Genomic DNA, 27,489 nt, shown 5'->3' with positions numbered 1-27,489 from the left:
ATAGATGGATTGGCAGAGGAGGACCAATCCCATGGCCAGCGAGAAGTCCAGATTTGACTCCGATGGACTATTATGTCTGGGGGCATATGAAAAGCCTGGTTTATGATGTTTCACCAGTACAAACAATTGAAGAACTCAAAACAAGAATAATGAATGCTGCAAATTCTATTCGACATAGCTTGAGTAGTGTTGTAGTAAAAAGTGAATTAAGAAAAAGAATGCGTATTTGTATACGAAATAGGGGATCTCATTTTGAACACGAATTATGAATAATAAACAGTGTAATTTCGAAAGTATGGAGTAACTAAAAAGATTAAGTATTTTGTTTTTGATTTAAATTCAAAATTGCAATGACAGCTCTGGTTTATCTCTCCTTTTTTACCTATTAAAAATAATCTTTAACTACTTTGCATTGAGGTCCTTTTGTCTTTGATCCAGATTTAATTTCTTAACAATAGCATTTCTTAGAATTTCCTACCTGGTATCTTTGTTATCTAATTTTCTCCTGAGTTTATGATTGTTACTGTACTTTTTATGTACCGATGGATAGCTAAGGAAACGCAGATGTTTTTAAAATGATCCGCACGATAAGAGCCATAGTGATTTTTACAAAAAAATTGCGAGTAACTTAAAGAATCAAAATTAAAAATCGAAAAGTTGTACAGTTTTGGATCTGTAATTTAAAAATGCTTGAAGATTGTTTTTGTTTTATAACTGGTTATTATTAACTAGGATGTACCCTAGCAAGAAATACAAAAAAAAATAGGGAAAATACGTTGATTTTTTTTTTATTGAATTTTAGAATCTTAAACATCCTTTAAATAAAAAAAATATTAAAAAATTAATAACTCGAAAACGATACACTTTTGCATAAGCATTTTGGGGGTCATTTGATAGCTATTGTCCTGAACTACAACCCTTTAAAAGGATCGTGACATATTACCCTGTAACCCTGTATATATAATTCAATAAAATATTTAACTTGAGATGATATATTTTACACAAATTATATTAACAAACATTATTTGACATCTCTGTTTAAATATGGCGCTGCTAACAGAATTCAAAAAACTCACACTAGGCTTACAGTACATTTAAGAGCATAAGAATTAGGGTTACAAGTGTCTATAGTTCAGTTTTCATCTGTAGTTGTGTCTTCTTACCCTTATTATGATATCTAAATGCTGCGAGATCGACTGTAGTTTTAGACTCAAGGTCTAGTGATTGGCTCAACAGTCCGTTTCCATGATTAAAACGTCATTCAACACGGTAATTGTTAATCAGTGACGTAAGTAATCACCCTTTTGATGTCACAACACAGGTCACGTCACTTTGATATAGTGTGTCATTTTAAGCTAAAGGATGGAATTATTACTTCATTTCTATTACACGCCTTTTTATTTTATTAAATATTTTTTTATAGAATAGGAAGGCGGACGGCCATATGGGCCACCTGATGGTAAGTGGCCACCAACGCACATAGACATTCGCATTGTAAGAAATATTAACTATCGCTTACATCACCAATGCGCCACCAACCTTGGGAACTCAGATGTTATGTCCCTTGTGCCTGTAATTACACTGGCTCACTCACCCTTCAAACCGGAACACAACAATACCAAGTACTGCTGTTTTGCGGTAGAATATCTGATGATATATTATGTATGTTTATATCTAGTGTATAGCCATCAAAGGGTTCCATTATGTCCTGATTATGAATTAAAGACTTTCGGTGTTAGATGTGTTTATAAAAATAAGCCAGATGGTAGGGTTTTGTGTTAGTCCCTCTGGATAGTTTTAACTCACTTATCCTATTAGTCTACTTTAGGAGTATGTAGTATAGTATAATAGTAACTTCCTATGAATATCCCACTGCTGGGCTAAAGCCTCCTATCCTTTTTTTTTAAGGAGAAGGTTTGAAGCTTATAGCTTATGGGGGTATGTGAGCCAGTGTAATTAATATAACAACATAGATCGCACGAGTGACAGTGCATTGATGTTACCAGAGTACTATTAACCACTTTGTACCAGTGAGTGAAGTCGACCACTAGTCATATAGTTGCCCAGTCGCTCGTCGGCCTTCATAAGTAAATAAAGGAAAAGGAAAGTAAGTCAAGTATATAGTAATAATTTATTTTGATCGTCGTAAAACCGTCAGAGTTTAGCCTTGAACTGTTTCACATATATAACAGAATGTCCGGGCGGATGTCGCTGTGTAGGCCTCACGTTCCTTTCAATTGGTACGCTATCCGCTCCTTCCAATTGTCTTAAAAGCCCCAGCTGTGAAATAAACGGTTTTTATTAGACTTGAGCGTCGTTTGGAAGCCATTTGTTAACAATAGGAACCGAATAAAAATATCGAAACTGCTTAGGCACCGTGTAAAATAAAATTAGTTCAACATTTTAATATTTTATTTATTATATTGTTCATCAAGTGCAACTGTTTATAAATAATGAAGATATTTAAAGTCGGTGCAGCAATCGGAGGCAAGGCTTTTTCCATCTATATAAAATTTTACTGTGTATTACGCCTTATTATATGTTCTTTGACATAAAATTATATTAAGTGGAAAAGCTAAAATTTTATATACAAACTAATCTATTTAACTTTGAAATATGACCTAGTAAGTCACTTAAATCCACTTTTATGAAATAAAAATATTACGAATAAAACAATAAATAAGATCAGGATAATAAGATTTCAAGCTATAAAACAATGAAAAACATTGCTTCTTAATGTTCATAAAGAATTAAAAAGTAAATAACATACTTCGAATCCTACATTTAATCACGGTAAAAGAAACCGTGGGACGGTTACCATTACATTTTTATGATAACCTTGAATGAAAAATTCAAGAAAACTCGAATCAAAAAGTTAACAAGTGGTGCTTATTTTTAGTTAATTTAATGATATTTGAGGAGCTGAACTTATGGCATACATTATAATATGTGATAATGATCTTATAGCTAATAATATTATGATTTAATACATTATATTAAATCATAATATTAGTCGAGATGGCCCAGTGGTAAGAACGCGTGAATATTAACCGATGAACGTGGGTTCAAACCCGGGCGAGCACCTCTGAATTTACATGTGCTTAATTTCTGTTTATAATTCATCTCGTGCTTTTCGGTGAAGGAAAACATCGTGAGGAAACCTGCATGTGTCTAATTTCATCGAAATTCTGCCACATGTGTATTCTACCAACCCGCACTGGAGCAGCGTGGTGGAATAAGCTCCAAACCTTCTCCTCAAAAAAAAAGGGAGAGGAGGCCTTAGCCCAGCAGTGGGACATTTACAGGCTGTTACTGTACTGTACATTATATTAGATTTAATTTTATAATCAAGTCCTCACTAGAATTCTGCCACAAGTTTATCAATCAGAACCAAATGTTCTCCTTAAGAGGATAATGAGTCTTGCAATTACATTACAGGTTGCATACACATAACTGTATTTTTATGCAAGTCGCAATAATCATTTTTAAGTTTAATTTAATTAAATTATTTCGTTAATTTTGTTTAATTTATTACGTTATTAATCGTTAATAATCTTTAACAAAATACATAACACAGTACATGTACTAATTAAAAATATTTCCTGTAAATATAAAACACAAGATATTTACAAAACGTATGAAACCAAGGGCATTATGAATTATTTTATTCGACATTGAATCATTACATATACTTATTGATAGAAGTTACCCTGACCTGAGAAGAGCCGGCGAAGGATAATATACTGATAAGATACTCGCTCGTGTTACACATCTCTACTGATTCCATCATAATATTTATCTGATTATATGAGCCCCGATCGCCTAGTGGCTACAACATGTTAGCCCTAATCGAAGGTTGCGGATTCAAACCCGGGAAAACACTACTGAAATTTCATGTGGTTAATTTGTGTTGTGTCATATCGTACTCGATTAGGGAAAACATCGTAATCTGCGTCGAATGAAAATGTGTAACCACCAATTCGCATTGCAGCGTTGTTCAGAAAACTCTAAAAGTCGTCCTCAAAAATGGGAGGAGGCTTTAGCCCAGCAGTTGGATTATTACTGTTACTTTACTCATCTTATTACTTTTGATTATTAAAACTAATTTATGATATGAAACTCTTATTTTCCCCGCGAAGTCGAAACTAAGATCTAGTCTAATATAATACAGAAAATATCACACAATGTGCAATCTATCCGTTTGTAGTAATGTGATGATGATGACCTCGCCGACGATTCCAGCAACGACGACCATTTTTCAAGGGAGACTCAACCATGCTATATATCATTCCTTCATTGACTGCCTCGTTGGTCTAGCCGCTAGATATAAAGCCGCTGACCTGAAGGTTCTGGGTTCAATTATCGGATCAGGCCAGTAAAAAGTTATTAGGTTTTTCTTTCAAAAACTTTCTCAGTAGCAGCCCGGGGTCTGGAAGTTGGAAGTGTGTACACTCCTCTCTTGAAACGCACGTAAAGCCGTTGGTCCTGCGCCTAAACTCTTTTCGGTCGTGTCGGATTACCGCCCATCGGATTATGAGTGCTAGGGAGTAGAGAGTACACCTGTGTTTGCGCACACACTTGTGCACGGTAATATCTCCTGCGCAGTTGGTTAATCTCTCTTGAGATTGGCCGCCGTGACCAAAATAGGTCTGGAGTTTTTATATATTATTCCCAAGCGTTCCCATCAATCAACAGCCAATCGTTGTCCACTGCTGAACATAGGCCTCTCCCAAGGTGGGCCAAAGCTCCCTGTCCTCCGCCTTCCGCATCCCGTTGGTGCCCGCCACCTCCTTAAGGTCGTCGGTCCACCTGGCTGGAGGGCGCCCTACGCTGCGCTTGCCGATTCGCGGTCTCCACTCTAGGACTCGTCTGCTCCAACGGCCATCGGTCCTACGACATACGTGACCAGCCCACTGCCACTTCAGCCTGCTAATTTTGCAAGCTATGTCGGTGACTCCGGTTCTTTTCCGGATAATCTCATTTCTGATCTTATCCTTCAAAGATACTCCGAGCATAGCTCACTCCATAGCACGCTGAGCGACTTTGAATTTGTGGACTAGTCCCGCAGTTAGTGTCCACGTTTCGGCACCGTATGTCATGGCAGGTAAGACGCATTGGTTGAAGACTTTCGTCTTCAAACATTGCGGTATAGACGACTTGAGGACTTGACGAAGGTTGCCAAATGCTGCCCATCCCATGCCCATCCCAGCGTTCCCATACGAACCCAAAATATATTTCGTAAGTTATAAACTTAGAAATAGAAATGATTCAAATATCTTGTAATAAATGTCATGGTCATATTATCCATTAGGCAGTGTAGAAAAGGATTCCCATATTGACTAGCATCACCTAGGCAGGCAGAATGCCCCTAGGTATTGAATTTTTAATGATATTTTTGAAATATCTCTCCTATTTCCATAGGGTAATACATTAGTGATATGGTAATTTTTTTTCATAATTCTGATGATTGATGGTAATGGTAACATACTATATAATCCCGACGTGTCTATCCGGCTAGTAAGGCTGTAAGAGCAAATCTGAAACTCAGTTAAATGTCAGAAAACGATATGCGACATTGAACATAATAATTATAACATTTCAAGAATACACGCATCAAAATAGTATATCACCATAAATTGGTTGTCTAAATTTCTCGTATGAGTAATGAAGTGAGTTCTGACAAAACTGCACTGCTGACGAATATTGGTCGAGAGATCAATTTTTATTTGTGGGAGATAATATTTTTTAATCAAGTTCCGGTCTTATTTTAACACGGTTGTTCAATTAATTCAAATGGCAAGTCTTTATATAAGGCTCGACAGATGTCAACAGATCAGAAGTGGTTCAGTGTTGAACACGGCACTATCGGTGCTCTGAACTGTTTATTTGGTAATTACCCAGGTGAGCGTATTTTTGTATTTATTCTGTTAATTATGTAATTTAACTTTATTATTTTATGCATCGAATTCATTGTACTCAGTATTTAGAAATAAGTATTATAACTTGTTATTGTATTAAATATACTTTGTTTTCTTATAAATTGGTTTTACTATTTATTTTGTCTCCCGTTCTTTCACATATTTACGGAAAATGTTCAATTTTTTCCCATATAGATTCAATAAAATGTATGTTGAAAATTGAGCATCGTCTGAAATATTTTAATTACTTAATTAAGTTACGGGTGACGCGCGAATTTTTTTCAACGCAGTTTTTAAAAATATTCTTCTATATTTTGCCGTCATCATCATGTTACAGAATTTTATTAAAAAATAAATCGATTACTTAATGAAAGATATTATCGGCTGTCATAAATATACAGTCTTTTTTACAAGCAAAAGGTTAAATTCCAGCTTGCAATACTTTGTTTATTATTTTTTTTTGTTTCTGAAATAGCTACAATATACAGACACATATTCTTTTATTTAAATACAAGCGGCCCCGCTCCGTATCAATTAGATAAATATCTGTCACACCGTGCACCTTCATTGTATAATATTACCAATGAGCCGCTCATTGGCCATGCAATTAGTTTAGCGTCAGAGCTCATCAGAGATAAAGAACAGCTTCAGAACAGCTTCAGAAGAACAGGCTGATCCTGTTCTGGTAAAGAACAGCTTACTTCGACATCATATATATTATATAAACACTTTACTAGATGTTCTGAATATTTTTCTGCATTAAATATTATTGCTGCATCTCCCTATTGTAACGTATTTTTATTTATTTATTAGGTTAGCCAGCGATTTTTACTCTGATTGTTTTTACATAAATACAATTGTAATTCATCTACTGATTTTGTAAAATCATTTGAAAGCAAACACTACACGCCTATTGAATCGCAACTACTATTACTTGCTTTAAAAAGAGAAGCTAAAAACAACATTGCAGCAAGAGCAAAATGGAAAATTAAAGCTTGTATAATACAGTCACACATCTTTAAAGTATATATATGTGTAGTAGTATATGTATGTAAATCTTAAACATTTTCTTTTAATTAATAAATACCAAAAAATTATAAAAGTTGATATATAACAATTTAAAACATTAAAATTTTAAAAATATAACTCTATAAAAAAAAAAAACTAAAATACAGTCATTACTAATTTCTTTAATAAGGCATATATTAATTTAATCTTAATTTAATTTAAAATTAAAATTCAAAATTAAATTATATAATAAAATTTTCATACTCATAGTGACTGACTGACTCTTGACTGAATGGTGATGAGTAAATTGCGAAAATAATGCTTTATAGTCTAACTCGTAATCTTTAAAACTTTTGACTGCCTCGTTGGTCTAGTAGCTTGATATAAGGCTGCAGACCCGGAGGTCCTGGGTTCAATTCCCAGGTCGGGCCGATAAAATGTTATTGGGTTTTTCTGTCAGAAAATTCTCAGTAGCAGCCCGGAGTCTGGAAGTTGGAAGTATGTACACTCCCGTGCCTCGGAAAGCACGTTAAGCCGTTGGTCCTGAATTCTTTCCGGTCGTGTCGGATTGCCGTCCCATCGGATTATGAGAGTTAGGGAGTAGACAGTGCTTGCGCACACACTTGTGCACTATAATATCTCCTGCGTAGTTGGCTAATCTGTCTTGAGATTGGCCGCTGTGGCCGAAATCGGTCTGGAGGACATTATTATTATTATTAATCTTTCAAAATCTGCGTATTAAAATTGTATGTATTTTAGGGAATCCCAGTGTAAAATTGCTAGCAACCCTGATACAAATTAAATACATTTTTTTTAAATAATCTATCAAAGGTTAAAAGTTTTTTTTTAATCGTACTGTTAGTTCTCCACAATAGCATTCAAACAAACAAACATATTCTTCAGCTTTATAATATGAGATCGATCACTCTCATAAATATTTGAATTTTAACGATAAACAACCAGAAACAAAACAAAACCTTGAGCCGTCAACACCTGCGTCAGATTAAAAAAGTTCCTATTTTACAATAACAATCTAAACTCTCGTCTCTCCGTTAAAGATTAACTTATCACGAACATTTACTATGAGAGAAAATAACTATTTATTGCACATATAATTATATATTTTTATAATTATACATTAAGAGCGCTCCTAAGCTCCAAAGAAAGCAAAATTTCATTTTCCATCCGCGCGTCTTTTACCTAACTTCCGAATTCCAGACTGCTATTAAGAATTTCTAGAGAGAACGACTGAAAGGTTTTATTCGCTGAATCCGGAAATTAAGCCTTGCACCTCGAGTTCACCTGGCTAGCTACTTAATCAGGTAGCCAATAGAGCAAATATTATACAGTATGCTTTTAATGAACTTTAACTATTATAAACTTGATTAACCTAATTACGGTAATTATTCTTTTTGTTATAGTACTTTTCTACCTTATATTCCTATTACATATTCTTAAATTTTTTATATATTATATATGTATGTTTATGTATATATTATTTATTTATATGTATGTATATTTAGCTATAGTGTATATATATATTTATTTAAAAAATAAAAATTGAGATGATTAGCACACCTCCTTACCGCTTTATTTATTTATTTATTTCATGTCCTTCACCCAAAGGTTGTCTGGAAGAGATCGCTCTTTTAGCGATAAGACCGCCTTTTGTACAAAATAGTTTTCGTTTCTTTTGTGTTTGTGTTTCAAATGGTTCTGTAACTCTTTTGGTGTACAATAAAGCATATTCTATTCTATTCTATTCTATTCTTAAATTAAGTATAATAATAATATTAAAGACGTTTAATAAGGATTGTATAAAACGAATATATTGGCAAACAAAACCCGCGGCTTCGCCAGCGTGGAAATCAATAGGCATTATATACGTTAAATTGGCAGTAACATACATAATGCATTTTCATTTATAAATATATAATCTTTAAATTATTAAGTAGCAGCGGCAGTCTAAAATAAAAAAAATAGTTGTGTTGGTTTTGTTAATTCGCAAATAGCATCATTAACAATGTAGCTGTTATTTAGAAAAACGTACCGACACTTAAATTTTATTTATTTGTACAGATACGACTAAAATATTGTACAACAAAAATACGTACGTGACCTTAAACTTTTAATAGACTCGACCGATTATGATAAAATAAAGACAAGGCCTTGAAATACTATAATAATAGTTTTGTTTGTAATTATTTGCCGTTTTGAAGAATTACCTCGGACAAACAGTCACATAAAGAAACAAAAATGAAGAAAAGGATTGTTTTGATTTGGTAACTCGCAAATAGCCATATTATCTTACAAAGAGGCAGTTAAAACACTTCAATTTTATTTATTTGTATCGATATAAAATTTATTTATTTGCACGAGTTAATAATTTACCGTTAGAATTTAAGCCTTCATATATTATTACGTTTATATAGTTAATTTTGTGGTTCTGAGGGTCAATTAAATTATAATCCTCTCAATTTGAACAGGTCATTGGATCTTTACTAAAAGGTAACATATGATACATATTAATAATTAATAATAATTAAAAATAACATTATAACAATTGTAGCTTAATTTTCTTCTACCTTCACGAAATATTAATCCTTATCTAAATAAATAACATATATATTTCAAAATAATTATTGCATTTAACATTTTGTAATTCGAATCGCTTATTTTAGAAATATGCTCACCTGGGTTGAACTCGCGATCATCGTTTAAGATTTCTGCGGTCTGGCCACTGGGCCATTCCGAAATGCTAAGTTTAATAAAAGCATGGGACAAATTTATTTTTTTAACCATACGAAGTCGGGATCGGTAGCTAGTTTGTGATAAAGTTAATAAATAATTGTAACGTATTTATCGTAATGGCTTTGAATTTGACTTTAAGTTTCGAAACTATGATTAAGATGGTCATATAGACTTGTAGTGGCTACTTGGATCTTAATTACAGTTTACGAGTTCAAATATCCATGATCTCATCCAACATTATTAATAACTACAAATTATGTATAAAATGAATTTTTTACTAAATTAAGACAAATTTGAAAATGCTTAAGAATTCCTTACATCGCCAATGCGCCACCACCCTTAGGAACTGAGATGTTTTGTCCTTGTAATAAATGCGTATTTACTTACTAGCTTTACTCGGGGCTTCGCACGCGTCTGAATTTAGAATTGCGAAATTAACATAGTTCTTTGTTCAAATATAAAGGATATTCATACAAACTTTCACCCCCATTATCACTAGCTTACTACTTACTGTGTAAAAGGAGCTCTAGCAAATATTCATTGTGCTAGCAGCAATAGTTTGAGCTGTGATATATCAACGGACAGCTCTATAAGTAATAATAAAAAATATCTATAATCTATAATAATAAATGTAATAATATATATATATATATATATATATATATATATATATATATATATATATATATATATATATATTATTACATTTATTATTATAACATTTTGTAATTCGAATCGCTTATTTTAGAAATATGCTCACCTGGGTTGAACATCTATATGTTAAATGCCATGTTAGCTATTGCTTGTAATGTTTATCGAAGGTAAAATGTCTGTGCAATATATTCCATACGAATATTACCTGTTCTGTTCCAATTTGCACTGGTTTCTCATATATTATCCAAGTGACACATTCAGTGTAGGGTGGCGTAGTTAGAGAACCCTTGTATGTCACGTAGCTCCCCGACGTTACGTCTTCTCTGTTCATCCATGCTAATGATTCTGTGGATCAAAGATAATAATCATTTAATTTTAAATATTCTTTTAAAACTAATACACGAACTTGTCGCTTTACTTATAAAACATCATATGAAATTAATGACCAAAATGGTTCAATCACGTGAGTAGTAAGCGAAGCCGTAACTTCAAATCCGCGCAAGCGCCTCTGAGTTTTTACAGTATTATCATATTTAGCTATTTTTTTATAGTATAAACCACCAACATGCACGACAAATTAAAAAAGTGTCATCACCAGCGATAATATGTTACCACAATTAAATTAATCATGCGAAGTTTACGTTTTTTTTTATATAACTATTTATGTAGAAAAATTTTTTAGAAGTAAAATGTCATTTGATTTATTAAATTTATATTTAAATATCAATAAATTTAATGGTTATGATAAAATAAACATTTAGTATATCAGGTACGTTACTACGTACAAGATTATATTCGTTGATTATTATTGAAGACTAGCAAAGCCCGCGACTCCGCCAACGTGGAATTCAGTTTGTAATAAAAATCTTTCAAATTCTGTCATTTTAACGTATATAATGCAAATTTAACACATAAAATATTTTTTAATGGCTGGTAGCACAAATATTTACTTAAAAATACAGTTATTTTAAAATCGCAGATAGAAACTTCAATTTTTTTTGTACTTATTTATATAATGAATCAAAAGTGCTTGTAAGGGCTTAATTGAAATAAATAAAATAGAATATTATTATGATGTTTCGTTGTCCTTTGTTATTATTAAGTGGATAAAAATAACTTTTAATTAACAAGATAGAATTCACAAGACGAAAGATAAATAACAAAATTACTTCGGGGAAGATTTTGTTTACATAAAGATTATTATATTGTTATATTTATATTATTCGAGAAAACTAGAAATAGATATAAAAACACACCCATGACTTTGTCCTCGTATAAGGGCAGGACAGTAAGCAAAATTTTAAGATGATCGGTTGAGAAGTTAAGACGTTTAATCGTAACAACAAACTCACTTTCAAATTTATAATAGTAAGTATATAATCAGAGAAATAATATTGATGCCTAATTGATAGACGTTATTTTTTAAATTGATCGATAAAAACTTCATAGATATTGTATATGTAATACAATTAAAATCAGATTATTCATTAACACGAAGATAAAGTTTATTTAATTATGAAGCGGTATCATGAAATAGCAGCTACTAATGATTCAATAGAAATAAAATTTATTTATAAAAGAAATTAACGTCACAAATATAATCTAATTAATCTATCCACAAAACAAAATGTTAATCACACATAAATGCACTGTTACAATTGACTTTGGGAAACATACAAATGATTTCATATTTCTCAATGCAGACACGACACGCGTTCAAAGTTTTGGCAAAGTTTCAGCCGAGGTGGCCCAGTGGTTAGAACGCGTCAATTTTAACCACCACTGAATTCTCATGTGCTTAATTTGTGTTTATAATTCATCTCATACTTGATGGAAGGAAAACATCGTGAGGAAACCTGCATGTGTCTGATTTAACTGAAATTCTGCCACATGTGTATTGAATTGGAGCAGCGTGGTGGAATAAGCTACAAACCTTCTCCTCAAAAAAGGAGATTGAGATTTTAACAATGCCTTAGCCCAGTAGTGGGACATTCACAGTTGTTAGTATAAAATTTAAACAAGCGCCTAATCTATAGTAACAACGAATACCTATTATTTTAAGACGAGTTGGGAGTAACTTCAAGGTCAAGGTTGAGTACAACGTTTCACGCTTAGGTAGTTGAATTACTTCAATATAAAAAGCGAGCACGTGTGAAATGGTATTTTCTACTTAATTCCTCATAAATTAAGGCTCATTTTTCAAAGAATTCTTTAAGGACTGATATTATTTTTACTATGTTATTTTTTTCTGGTATTTATTTTAGATCTCCCCTTAACCAGAATAACAAAATCTTAAAATAAATGTCATAGAAATCGCTCTACCGTTTTATTTGTTACTTAAAGTAAAGAAACAGTCATTATATGTTCCACTGCTGGGCAAAACACTCATCTCCTCTTTCTAGAAAGCTTGGAGCTTCCGCCATACGACTCTCAATTGGTGGATACATTTTGATTTTTTTTTATAGAATTGTATCCAGATGCATGAGCTTATAAATAAACACATAAAAACTCAGTAATGGTTGGTTGGGTTAATATATATATATATTAGGTATTAAGCTGCCTCGTTGGTCTAGTGGCTTGATATAAGGCCGAGGTCAAAAAATTCTCAGTAGCAGCCCGGAGTCTGGAAGTTCAAAATGTGTACATTCCCGTGCCTCGGAAAGCACGTAAAGTTGTTGGTGCTGCGCCTTAACTCTTTCCGTTCGTGTCGGATTGCCACCCCATCGGATTATGAGAGTTAGGAAATAGAGAGTGCACCTGTGCTTGCGCACACATTGTGCACTATAATATCTCCTGCGCAGTGGGCTAATCTCTCTTGAGATTGGCTGCCGTGGCCGAAATCGGTCTGGAGGACATTATTTTCTCTTATTAAAATAAATGACACAAACCCGCAGAGACTACCACGCTATGTTCTGGCTTTCTAATTTGTTCCAATCCTTCTACAAACATGTCAAAACTTGGATTTGGCGCGTCAGCTGCTTCCAATAAATAGCCAACAACGGCCAACCCATCCGCGTGTTCGACTGCTGCTTCTAAAGATTCGTATTTACTGTTGTAGTGGACTAAGTGACACTCTGCTGCATAACTGAAAAATGTATATGTGTTTTTTAGTTTGAATTATGTTTAAATATGGAAGCAGGTTAATAACAGTCGCTTCTAACTTTATATGTGATGGTGTTTGAAGTGCTTTTGCTGGTATGTTTGTTTCCTGTCAAAAGTTAAGGTGCAAATAGTAACAAATGTGCCTTTTGGCATAGACCAGTTTTATCACCAACTGCTAATTTCCTAATCCGTCTTTTCCAAAAGAAATTTAAAAAAACTTACCCATGCCCATCCAGTACGTGTTCGCATCCAGTGAAATCATCTACCGACCAATGAAAATGCATCTGTTCAAAGATGTAGTCGCCAATAAGTGGCCCTCCACTTAAACGGGGCCGTGTTGGCGAATCCAGTGTAAAATACGCTGAAATAAATAAAAATAATAACGTTAAAAACATTAAGTAATGAATGTCTATTAAAGTATTTGTGTCTTAAAAATAGGTAGGCAGACTAACAAATGCTCCACGTGATAAGTGGTCACCATCGCTCATCTAAATTGACACTTTAAGAAATATTAACCATCTCTTGCATTGTCAGCGCATTCAGCCCTTTGAACTAAGATGATCCATTTGCCTGTAATTGCACTGGATTATTTGTCCTTTAAACCAGAACACAACAATGCTAACTATTGCTGTTTGACAGTAGAATATATGAGTGGACCTACCCAGACAGACTTGTACGAAGCCCTATCACCAATTATATGATTATATCTATTCCTTTGTGTTTGTATAATTGAAAATATTAATTTACTTTATTTCTGAAAAACAACCAGCTTTGTTAATTTACTTTACAGAAACAGAGTAAATATTTTACACGGAATCTAGGTACGTTTTTCCTGTTTTTCAGATATATAAACAGAAATTTTTCCTCAAAACGTAAAGAAAAAATTAATCTTGTAAAGCGAATAAAGCCAACTTTGTTGAATAATTTGTAAAATATCTTTTTATTTACCGTACAATTTTTTCATGAACCTTATACATATATGGCATAAGGTTTATACTAATGTTTTTGTAAAAAATAATCACTATGACAATTACTTTATATGTTTATATAAATGCAGGCAGGACAACGACTATCAGATTTTGCTACTATATCATTACATAATATTATCATATATTAAACATCATATGATGATGATGATGATGAAACGACGTCCCACCCACTCGTCTGTCAATAAGTCTGAACGCGATTAACTAAAAAACTACCAATGAATTTTCATTCGGCTTTCAACAATAAACAAAGTGATTCGTGAGGAAATTTTAGGCTTACCATTCATTATTTTTTTATTGTATAGGTAGATGGACTAGCATATGGGCCACCTGATGGTAAGTGGCCCCAACGCCCATAGATATTGGCTTATTAATTGTAAGAAATGTTAACGATCGCTTACATCGCCAATGCGCCACCAACCTTGGGAACTAAGATGTTATGTCCCTTGTGCCTGTAATTACACTGGCTCACTCGCCCTTCAAACCGGAACACAACAGTACCAAGTACTGCTGTTTTGCGGTAGAATATCTGATTAGTGGGTGGTACCTACCCAGACAAGCTTGCACAAAGCCCTACCACCAGTCATTATGGTTTTATGTAAATTGGCTGAAATATGACGATGATATTTTTGAAGAAGCAAAATTTATGGTGACTGGAATTTTATATAATACGATTTAAACTCTTTATGTACACCCTTACTAAGCCGCGACTACGTCCTCGCGGACAATTATTTAAAAGACACCTTTAATGTAACCTTTTAGACAAGACAAAGAACTTTTATCAATCGTTCAAATTTAATAGTTTTAATTAAACTATTCCTATTTTTCTTTGTATACATAATATAATGTTATAAATAAAATAAAAAATGACATATAAGAGTTTTAATACATGTCTGTCTATTGTTTTGAGAAGTGAAGATTATTCCGACTCGCTATTCCAACGCGGTTGGTGCGATGTTGTTACTAATACGACAATATAAATAATTCAATAATTTAATTAAAACTATCAAACTTAATACAATTAATAAGCTTTTATTTTACAAGTATAAAATTAGTTCACTAGATTTTTTTATCATAAACACCAAAAAAAATTGTAAAATTTCAGGTAAATTGGTTAAGTGGAGCTGGATTAAAATTCAATAGCAAGATTTGAGCCACATATACGAACTGTTTAAGTTAAGTAAATGCTTTAACAATAATATTATTTTCTTGAAAAAGTGTAATCAGACATTTTTATAGTGGGACTTAAGATACATCATTCATTTTGATAACGATTAATAATAATTAATAATTTAAACTAAAGATACCAGAATTTTATAAAATTGTTTTAAAATGAACTATTCTATGATTATATAACGTTTCTATTCAATATCTACGACAATTATACCATACAGACTTTTTTTTAAATCTTAAACAAGAAAGATAACGGACACGGGCAACCAATACTCTTACACCATAAACTCGACAGAGGTGCCGTCGATCGTCTGCGTCTCTATTTTCTATTATAATTATAATATATAAGTATAATATTAGTATTTATTATTTACTCCTTGGTCTAGCTTACAAAGACGCAATCTCGAGATCCTAGAACCAAATCCCTGGTCGGGCCATAAAAAAATTCCGATAGCTTGGATTTTGAAAGTTATCATTGGCCATGTCCTAATTGTTTCTAGTCGTGTCGGATTGTCGTCCCATCGGATTATTAGAGTGAGAGAATTGAGTATGTACATGTTTACGTAGATTAATAATAATAAATAGATTTCGGTGGCCAATCTCAAGAGAGATTAGCCAACTACGCAGGAGATATTATAGTGCACAAGTGTGTGCGCAAACACAGGTGCACTCTCTATTCCCTTACTCGCATAAACCGATGGGATGGCAATCCGCCACGACCGGAAAGAGTTTAGGTGTAGGACCAACGGCTTTACGTGCTTTCCGAGGCACGGGAGTGTACACACTTCCAACTTCCTAACTCCGGGCTGCTACTGAGAATTTTCAGACAGAAAAACCTAATAACTTTTTATTGGCCCGGCATGGGAATTGCACCCGGGACCTCCGGGTCTGCGGCCTTACATCAAGCCACTAGACTAACGAGGCAGGCAGTTAGTACATTACTACAATTACAAACTAATAAATATTCTAAAAGCATGGATATTTAATTATATTATAAAAAAAACATTTAAAGTCGTTTCCAGTTTAAAGATTTTTAAAGAAGTTTTATCATGAAATATGCCTATATCCTATATAACACTATTTCTTTTTAATAAAAAAATGTTGTAAGTGCCAATGTACCCACGGGAATTGATTTGTAAATAAAACATCTTACGCTGATGTCATCTGACGTTCGAAGTCTTATGTTTACTGGTCTGACGCTCGAAATCTCAGTGAGCCCCTGTCGTGTAATGAACCGCGTTCTAAAGGCCGAGATGGCCTAGTGGTTAGAACGCGTTAATCTTGACCGAAGATCGTGAGTTCAAACCCTTTTTTTATCTCTGGAAAATCGCGTTACGCGTTTTCCCCACGGGAACAGTTGGGGGGTATGTGGGGCTCGCCGGTGTCCAAGGCGCCGAGTGCACCCCGAACATCGGAATACCCACTAAAAAACCAGCGGTACCCTTTCCGTCTTAACGAGGAGCGCCACAGGATCGCTTTCGCATGCTACCGTGACGATGAGTTAAAACCCGGGCAAGCACCATTAAATTTTCATGTGCTTGATTTGTGTTTATAATTCATCTCGTACTTGACGGTGAAGGAAAACATTGTGAGGAAACCTGCATGTGTCTAATTCAATTGAAATTCTGCCACACGTGTATTCTACCAACACGCATTGTAGCAGGATGGTGGAATAAGCTCCAAACCTTCTCCTCAAGAGGGAGAAGAGGCCTTAGCCCAGAAGTGGAACAGTAACAGGCGGGTACTGTACTGTGTAACGGACGCAAAAAGATCAATAAGTACTTGAATATTTGATATTTGAAGCGTGAATAGCGTAATGGTTTAACGGCTGCCCAGCGACGTAAAAGTCGTAAGTTAGGTCTTGACCTTATTCTATTGTCATCCCCACTTCTAACTCAAGTACGCTTAATTGGAGGGTTAAATAGTAATTATTTACAAAAAAAATAACGGGAAAAAAATTATAACAATAAATCGCTTACATAATAAGACAATCATATTGGAATGTGTTTATTACGTTACGATAAAAAAAAACGTCATAATACCTTAAAAATAAGACGATAATAAACTCCCTTAAATCCAATGTTGATGTGTCCTGATAAACATGCCAAGATGATTGTATTAGCGAAGTATTGGATAGCACGTGCTTTACTTTTATCTATTGACGTATATATTTGCCTGTATTTACGACAAAAGTTATACAGATAAGTAAATATAGGCCGTTTTGGTGGCAACGGCCGGGTCGGTCATCGAATTTAACTTCAAAGCCGATTCGCTTGTAAAATCGATTTATTAGGGATAATCCAATATTAAATGATGGATAGTTCCTTATTATTAATTCAACTTATCAAGTCTAATTTTAGAGTAACTGCTTATGCTAACAGCCTATAAATGTCCCACAGCTGGGCTAAGGCTGGTGGATACATTTTGGATGGATTTATTTCTCCACGAGAAGATTTGCACTTGAACTTGCAATCTTCGATTAAGATTTACGTAGTCTAACTTCTGTTGATTTCACCTCAAAAAGAGGAGAGGAGACCTTTAGCCCAACTTTAACTACAATTAAAGTATTCTGTTTTTTAAATAATATATATTTATGAGAACTAGCTGTGTTTACGAATGGAATCATGTTATCTAGAAATCATCATAGAAATAATAATGGCTCCGGTTATTTTTATAATTTTAGAATTGCGTTTTTTAAGAGATAAATTTTATATATAAACTTAAAAAGCACATCCAATATGTATACAAAAATAAATATATATATACAAAAATGCTTATTTAATTTTATAAACTATTTTATATTTTTATTTTATAAGATATGTGTTATCTGAGCATATTTTTAAATATGTCTAGATAAATCTTATAAAATGGGATCGTGACGACTTAGGTCCATCGAACATGAATCAGAGCGGAGCAATTGAGCTTTGATTTAATAAACTAATTGAAGGCTCGGACAGCATGTAATGTATTGCTACAGCAATGGCGATGATTTGGTTCATGTGCGTGTGTAACAATATTGCAAACATTGAAATAAAATCTGAAATAAATAATTTTAACGAATTATCCTATAGAGCAGTGTTTCTAACCACTATGCTGCGGCACTTTTGTGTGCCGAAAATTCTAAGTGTGCCGCCAAATTTTAGACATAATTATGTTAATATTATTAATATTATATATTTTTCTTTTATATATATTATATAAAAGAAAAATCGTTTTAACAAGAATACATATTTAAATCTATAAAATTTGATTGGGTTCGTAATCTATTTTACGCAGTGTGTATGGGTAAGTAAATAATTTTTAATTCTTATTTTTCTTTGTGTGCCGCCAAATTTTGAAACTGTTAAAAGTATGCCGCAACAAAAAAAGAGGTTGAGAATCAATGCTCTAGAGAAAACATGTGATATCTGCGGTTAACATATTTACACATACACATGTACGGACACTCACACACATGCAATTATATTTATGTTATAATATTTTTATATTCTGTTTTGTATTATTTTATAATTGTTCATAATTGTACTAAAATAAATTGTAGTTTGTAAATAAATTAATAAATAAAAAGCTCTGCGATGAGTAACTACAGATGTCAATCCTCCTTTTTGAGTCAATATTAATTGTCAGCTTCAAATATAATTCAATACTGTAAAATTCAAACATTCATTGGTATTATGACACTACTTGAAAAAATAATATTTTTAATATTTTGTAGCGTGTGAACCCAACAAGGTAACAGAACTGGCGAGCAGCACTGTGTGTGATATTAAACGAACCATTTGTATTATATTAGTATATGAGAACTAGCCAAGCCAGACCTTAGGCTTTAAAATATTCTCCTAAATTATAATAAAAAATGATATTTTATGTTGTTATAAATAAATTTCAGGACTGACAATTGAATATGGCACCCATTTGTATCTCACTTCTTTTGTCGTTGAAGTCAACAACCAAGGCATATATAAAATAATATTGAACTTGGCTCTCATTTCACATTTATGTTTTTGTTGGGATTATTTTTAACGCATTGTGGACAATTATACAAAAATTTATTTATGTCATTTTAATAAACCTAAGTTAACCTATTATCTACGACAATTCGTTATTATTATTTTTTATTTCATATTTAATTATGTCGTAACAATATTAGGTTTTTTTGTAGTTGTATTTCAAAATTTTAAGTTTTATGTTATATATTGATTTCTAATGACTCCGCTACATTTGTATTATTCACGAATTTAATTGTGTATATTATATATGTATTTACATAATGACATCGATGAAATACTATTAAATATCTTAATTACTCATACACGATTTCATCTTTCTAATGCTGCCGTAAAAACGAAAATGGATTAAAATTTCAACACGAAATGTGCTCGAACAGCGGTGTCTTACTTTTTATGACCCTTTTTAAGTTTTAATCTTTGATACCATGGCCGGGAGCAGATTCACAGTTTTCTATACGCATACAATTTTTTATCTATTAACAGCTTCAGGCTTCAGGCAGGCGTCCTATCCTTTTTTGAGGAGAAGGCTTGGAGCTTATTCCACCACGGTGCTCCAGTGTGGGTTGGTGAAATACACATGTGGCAGAATTTTTCTGAAATTAGGCACATGCAGATTTCCTCACGATGTTCTCCTTCAGCGTCAAGCACGAGATGAATTATAAACATAAATTAAGCACATGAAAATACAGTGGTGCTTGTCCAGGTTTGAACTCACGATCATCGGTTAAGATTCACTCGTTCTAACCACTGGACCATCTCGGCTTTTTATCTAGCTTCTTGATTATTTTTCCTTTTAGTATCTCAAATCTGACAGACATCCTTTATATAACTATATAAGGGATCTAACTAAGGGATAGGGCCCGGGTTTATATACTTTAATGTTTTTTTTTTATTTATTTAAAAATATTTAATAAGACTGATAGACCTCGATATGGTTGTCCTGATTACTCATATACTAATCAAGTAATAAAATGTGTAATATTTATTTGAAGTAATATTTAAATGTATAATTTTAAGTGAAATATTTTGAGGAGTTTATCTTATAGATTGGCCATTAGTGTCGATTCAATTACTAATGTGTCAGTTAAATTTAAGTGTCAGAGTGAGTTAAATTTTAAAAATTGCAACGTTGTAACGCTTGAATTTCATCATGGAGTTAAAAATACGTCTGTTACCTGTTTGTCCTGTATTGAGTAAAACTCCATTTGAGTCATTGTCCCAGTAGCGCTTGAAGCGAAGCGGTTCCAGCGACGACCAGGTCGGACAACGTTGCACAGAAATAGCGATGGGCGACTGAGAGGCTCGGAGCTTTGAAATTTGTTCCGCTGCCGAATAAATATTAAATGCAATTTTAATAATCACCTTTTCAATATTAATTAAATAATATCTCATTTTTTTAAGCTGTTGTATGATACTCATTATATTAACATCTTTTTGTAGGTAGGCTTTTAAAAGCAACTTTTGAATTTTCATATCAAATATTAAAATAAAGTTACCACTGATTCGGAATCTAGATTATATATGAAAGAATCGTCACGAAATACTATGCAATGTAAAATAGTTCGCAATAGTTCGAAGTTTTATTTTTTACGGGTGGAGCTGGTGTGAAGCCGGCATCAAGAAACATACACAATGCTACGCCAATGGGTGGTAAGTCGATACACCACAAAATTTCAAATTAGTATCTGCTATTATTTACAAATCCAATAAAAGGATATTAAACAACAAACAACATTACGTCCAATATTTATCATGATTGATCGTGTTATATAATATCATTTTTTAATATAAATCTAAAATAAAACTATATTAACATAAATTATACTATTACGTGTATTTCCTGATAAAAAATAATGTACATTCAATTCAACTTCATCGGAAAAATAATTTCGCTTATATAAAAACGAAGGATAATTGTCTATTATACATCTTCTTAGCGATCTTACGTCGTTTATTTGATTAAGTTAAAACTTTGCATAGTTATAGATGACGATCGTATACAAGTTACTGAACTGTAATAATACTGACCCTTGGTTTAAAATAAGAACACAATAATTTCAATGAAAATAATTAAAATGTTATATTCAACGAGAAATAGAAATATGCCTTTACGTAAAATAATTTTATATTGATAAAATAAAAGATAAATATTATAAAATTTACAAGAGAAGATAAAACGTTAGACGAACCAATAAATCTGATCTTATCCTCAAAGTAAAATTTCTTGAATATCTTTCACTAAAGATACATTATTATTAATTCCAAGCCATAAAACAAACAAAATTCAATCATTTATTTTCAAGTCATAGTTCATGAATTTTTTTTTCCGAATTAAATATTACATCACTATTATCAACTAAGGAGGTTTTATTTGTGTAGAAATTACATATTCACTCACCATCCGAAGCAGCTGTATTTGATGAGCAAACTTTTAATGACCTTGGTCTCGGTGACATTATAATAAATTTATTCGTTTTACAGTCTATATGTATATACTATGTAAGTGTTTCGGTTAGTAGTGGATCAAAATCGTCGAATTCTAAGTTGAAACATGTAAGATTAGATAAAAAATATCCCATTATCTTTAGACGATTGGTTGACAACGAAATTATTTAATACAGACATGTTTTCAGATAAAGAAATCACATCAAATACTTTACGATATATGTAAACAAATGCGTCGTAATATTAATTAGTATAAGTAAAATTATTGGTTTAAATTTATTACTGAAACGACAATAACTTTATACTCTAAATAAGGGTAGGTAGAAGGTAAAAGTGAATTAAAATTAAAACGAGAATACTTATCGTTTGAGGGAGTGAGTGAACCAGTGTAAATACCGGGACAAGCGACATAAATGGCGCACATTGATGGTGTAGGGCATAGTTGAAGGAATGGACCACTGACCGTCACTACACTCATTTTCACATCCGCCATATATAGATATATTAAAACTGAAAATACTATATTTTTTGATATAGTATTCATTCACATTCGATCAACAACTTTACGCGCTTTTCCAGTTTTCTAGAGTTTAAATACAGCCAGTTTTCAGACTCTGTGCTATTATTGAGAATTTCTCGACGAAATCTCTCAATAACTTATACACGTACACTTGAATTGAACCTAATTGGGCTATGTAACGAATGATTAATATTTCTTACAGCGTTAATCCTAAACTTTAAAACCAATCTGTTCAAACAATTTTATCGTGACATATATTTTGTTAAAATTTTAAAGATTAATAATTTCAGTTGTAGCTTTAATATTTTGGTATTTATTGTATTGTGTTAAATTTCTTATTAAGTCGATATTAATTATTATTATTGTTCACTAATCACTGTTTTCTTCATTAGATATTATGTACAGTTAATCAAATTAGAGTACAGATTTTAATGATAATGATACCGTTGATTGCTTAGTCTATTATTTCATATCTTTATTAAATAATAATAAAAACAAATATACCACAAACGAAATCAAACTCGTGTCACCAATCCACCACTAGCACACACTTATTTTTTTTATTTTCATTCGCAATCCTAATTTAAACCTTTATCGACTATTACGTGTATATAATCAATTGAAAAACTTAGTGACTTTATTTATCTTTGTCATATATCATTTTTTATCTAAGGTTATTATATATTTTTGATAAGCAAATCTGTGATTGATACATAAAATATTTGTATGCACACGACAGTTTCTATTAGGTAACTAATGTTCTTAATGTAACCATTTTTATAACGTCAAAGCGATTATTACAAATCAAAGAATCGTATAAGTAAGGCATTGTGTCGATGAGCTATAATTTAAATGAATTGAAACATTTATATTTATTTTTAATCTATGTTAATATATTGTTTAGTGGTTATAACGCGTGAATCTTAACCGATGATAGTGGGGTCAAACCCGGGCAAGCACCACTGAATACATGTGCTTAATTTGTGTTTATAATTCATCTCGTGCTTGACGGCGAAGGAAAATATAGTGAGGAAACCTGCATGTGTCTAATCAAATTGAAATTCTGCCACATGTGTATACAACTAACCTGAATTGGAGCAGCGTGGTAGAATAAGCTCCAAACCTTCTCATCAAAAGGGAGAGGAGGCTTTAGCCCAACAGTGGGTACTATATCATATATTTATTGTTTATATAAAACAAAATGCAGGTGAATAAGTGTAAAATTAGTATTCGTTGATGCTCTTACAGGCTTAAAATATAATTTCAAATAATTGACGGATCTACAATAATGATTGTAAAAGCATAAATATCTTTTTAAATTTTTTAGTCGATTTAATAACATCTGTATTATGCACCGGGATTGTGTTTAATAATTTGTGTGTTCTTTATAAAACAAGTCAAAACTCAGTAACGCTTAACGAAATTCAAACCCAATATCTTCCTGAAATATCTATTTGAGCTGCGTACTAAAAAGAAAACTATATTTTCTTGTGAAACACTGCCTTACAAACGGTCAACGAGTAATTGAAATTCTAAAACTGCTACTCTGTTTTGAACCTAATCACCAATCTTTAAAGTGTCATTTTGCTGATAATGATGTACATTGGAGCATTTATTTAATAATTCAAATAATTGATCGATATTGACCTTTGTTACTGCAATTTTCTTATGAATAAGAAACGTCTATTGATCGACTCTTGCCACTAACTGTATTTGATCTTATGAACAATATTTTACTTGCAGTGTGTTCTGTTTTCATTTCGATAAGACAACAAAGGTTTTATATGTATTATAATATGATTGAAGACATGATAATATATCTGATTTTTTAGGCGATGGCAATTTAACAGTCGGCAGTAGCTAGCATGTACGGTGCAAAAAATGAGATTCTGTAAGAACAATCACGAACTCGCCAGAAAACACGATGCTGAAGTATCAGAAAATGTTATGGGATATTGACTGTAATAATTATAACACTTATTTTGGTTTGTGTATCCTACACATACCAAAATAGCGTATCATCGTAAGTATTTGTAATTATTTCACGAGAGAGACACGAATTTATTTCTTACAGATTAGCACAGCTGACTCATGGGTCCGGCAAATAAATATTGTTTCATCATGAGGGTACATAGTGCAGCTGTGTCTGTGGACACAACCGTGTATTATTAAGGACAGTTACTACAAAGATTTATTAGTCTACTTGAATAATACCATATAAAGATAGCTTTTATAGAAAACCAAATAAATTATTTATAGTATAAATAATTTAAAAAAAATCTAATTAATACATTTTTTGTTATTTTTGAAACCAGCTTAATGTTATTTCGAATGTCATATGATGTGTTCGATATTTAAAATATTAAATTTTGACCGTTGAGCTGTATTGTCTGTCTTCATGTGTTTCTAAACACATGCACGTACACGTAAACAAATTCGTGACCGTTTTATCATTACAATTTTGAGTACAACAATTACTTACATCAGCCTATTTGTCTTCTCTTCTATTTTAAGTACTACAACTCTCTGAGTCCCATTAAACACCTTTATTATTCTCATAAGAAATACTATTTAAATACTATTAATATAATACAACTCGAAAAAACATTCATTTTATTTCTTTTTTTCTCAAGCAACCGTCACCGCCGCTAACAAGATCAAAGTTCAAATACAATTTGACAACCGTCAAAATTCAACACCCCTCCTATTGTCACATTACCGCAAAACTTCACTCCAATGAAATTACAACGTCTTTTGTGCTCAACTCATAATATCATCGTCACACAAAAAATAGTAATAATAATAATATCCTGGGACATTATTCACACACGGCCATCTGATCCCAAATTAAGCAGAGCTTGTGCTATGGAAACCAGACAACTGATATAATACTTTTCTTTTTTGTAAATACATACTTTTATAGACAATTACACCCAGACTCAGGACAAACAGACTTGTTCATGCACACAAATGTCTGTCCTGGGTGGGAATCGAACCCACAACCTTCGGCGTGAAAGGCAAGTATTTATCCACCACGCCAACCGGTTCGTCTAAAATTAAAATTACTTAGTACTTTGTTCAATTATAAGTAAAAAGTTCAGGCATCCGTTTTGAAATATTTCCAGTGGAGTTAAGCTGGATCTATGGATATGGATGAAGATGTCGATTAATTCAAGCATAATATGGTTAAACAAAACTTCAATCAATCACTTCTACTACTAAAAAATTACTATAGGATAACAGATGATCGGAGAGGTTCTTATGCGTTTATTTTAGTACGAAAAATAGAGAATATTGCTTTGAGCCATAAGGCCTTTTTGGACGATTACGATGTACCCTATTATTTATTCATTTATCCAGTGATATTTGTATTTGTTTGGTATTCAATGATATGAAGTTTATGTATTTTAATTCGTGTAAAACAAAATAAGTACTGGTTCTTCTAAATTAGTTTAATTTAATTATTTTCATTACATATTTTAATGAGCCGAGATGGCCCAGTGGTAAGAAAGCGTGAATCTTAACCGATGATCGTAGGTTCAAACCCGGGCAAGCACCACTGAATTTTCATGTGCTTAATTTTTGATTAAATTCATCTCGTGCTTTACGGTATAGGAAAACATCGTGAGGAAACCTGCATGTGTTTAATTTCACTGAAATTCTGCCACATGTGTATTCCACCAACCCGCATTGGAGCAGCGTGGTGGAATAAGCAGTGGGACATTCACAGGCTGTTACGGTACATTTTTTTAAAAATGTAAGTCACAATCGAGTAATTCCCTTGTTGTTGGGGTCAGGCCTTAAAGTTTTGTAAGAATAATGCTTAGCTTATTTTACCGCTGAATCAATACAGATTGGTCTATATAATTATATGTAGCATTTCATCCAAAACATACAGTCCATACGAAGGTCATACTACCATGTCATCTACACAAACCACTTAACTTCTTCATAATTATTCATCGAGGTCATTTAGACATCGAAAACTATTAAATTACATATATAAAAATATTTTTCATAATAGAAAAAATCAAAATAGTTTCTTACTAAAAACTCAAACACAGTTAATTTCAAAAGCCAATAGAACGTCGGTTCAATCAATACTCTGTATTGCTGTTTTACGAATTAAAGGGCGAACTTATCTTTAAAAATTGAAACATTCAAATATAAGCCCTATTACGTTATTTCGAAATGAAAACTGTTTATTAAAAATGAAAGTATTTGAAATCATCCTTAGGTATATTAGAAACATATCCTCAACTTTCGAAGATTCTTAAGACAATTGGAGGAAGCTGTGAAGATTTGAAGATAAATTATATCTCGATAAAACGAAATAGTGAAATAAAATTTACTGATGGTAGGGCTTTGTGCAGGCTCGTCTGGGTAGGTACCACCCACTCATCAGATATTCTACCGCAAAACAGCAGTACTTGGTATTGTTGTGTTCCGGATTGAAGGGTGAGCCAGTGTAATTACAGCCACAAGGGACATAACATCTTAGTCCCAAGGTTGGTGGCACATTGGCTATGTAAGCGATGGTCGACATTTCGTATTGGTGATATAAGCGATGTTTAATATTTCTTACAATGCCAATGTCTATTTGCGTTACCATCAGGTGGCCCATATGCTCGTCCGCCTTTCTATTCTATATATAAAAATATTAAAAATTTATACTATAAACAGTTTCCAAAGAAAAAACAACCAAACTCATGCCTTTTTGTAATTAATGATTATGATAAAATGAAAGGAATTCCAATTTTTCTACAGCATTCGTAGCTTTAAATATATCAAGAAATAAAATTAAATAAACTAGAATTGAATTTTACACTTGAACTTTTTAAATTTAAAAGTTAGCTTTGTACGTTTGAACGTGGAAGTAGTTTTAACTTTTACAATCTTAAATGGATTTTAACCTATGTACT

General features: G+C 32.5%; 1 protein-coding gene across 1 annotated transcript; it reads right to left on the bottom strand.

The window, feature by feature from the left end:
* Positions 1-2,140: 2,140 nt before the first annotated feature.
* On the bottom strand, positions 2,141-23,211 carry LOC126769012 (carbonic anhydrase 1). The gene is made up of 7 exons (XM_050487550.1): positions 23,072-23,211; positions 22,001-22,141; positions 20,778-20,927; positions 13,656-13,794; positions 13,220-13,416; positions 10,537-10,676; positions 2,141-2,280 (listed from the first exon to the last, which is right to left on the bottom strand). The coding sequence occupies exons 2-7, from the start codon at positions 22,056-22,058 to the stop codon at positions 2,155-2,157; spliced, it is 810 nt and encodes a 269-aa protein (XP_050343507.1). The 5' UTR covers positions 22,059-22,141; positions 23,072-23,211; the 3' UTR covers positions 2,141-2,154.
* Between the last annotated feature and the right edge of the window lie 4,278 nt (positions 23,212-27,489).

Source organism: Nymphalis io, chromosome 6 (assembly GCF_905147045.1).
Source record: "Nymphalis io chromosome 6, ilAglIoxx1.1, whole genome shotgun sequence".
NCBI lineage: Eukaryota > Metazoa > Arthropoda > Insecta > Lepidoptera > Nymphalidae > Nymphalis > Nymphalis io.
The sequence above is the reverse complement of the archived record's forward strand: the minus strand, read 5'-3'. Positions and strand labels throughout refer to the sequence as shown.

Bases quoted from the DNA above. Each gene is read 5' to 3' on its own strand.
- LOC126769012 (XM_050487550.1), bottom strand. From the start codon at position 22,058: ATGTCACCGAGACCAAGGTCATTAAAAGTTTGCTCATCAAATACAGCT. The intron at 13,795-20,777 runs GTAACAGACGTA...TATTTATTTCAG, and splicing joins ACTCAATACAGGACAAACAG to CGTATTTTACACTGGATTCG. The intron at 13,417-13,655 runs GTAAGTTTTTTT...TACATTTTTCAG, and splicing joins CACGTACTGGATGGGCATGG to TTATGCAGCAGAGTGTCACT.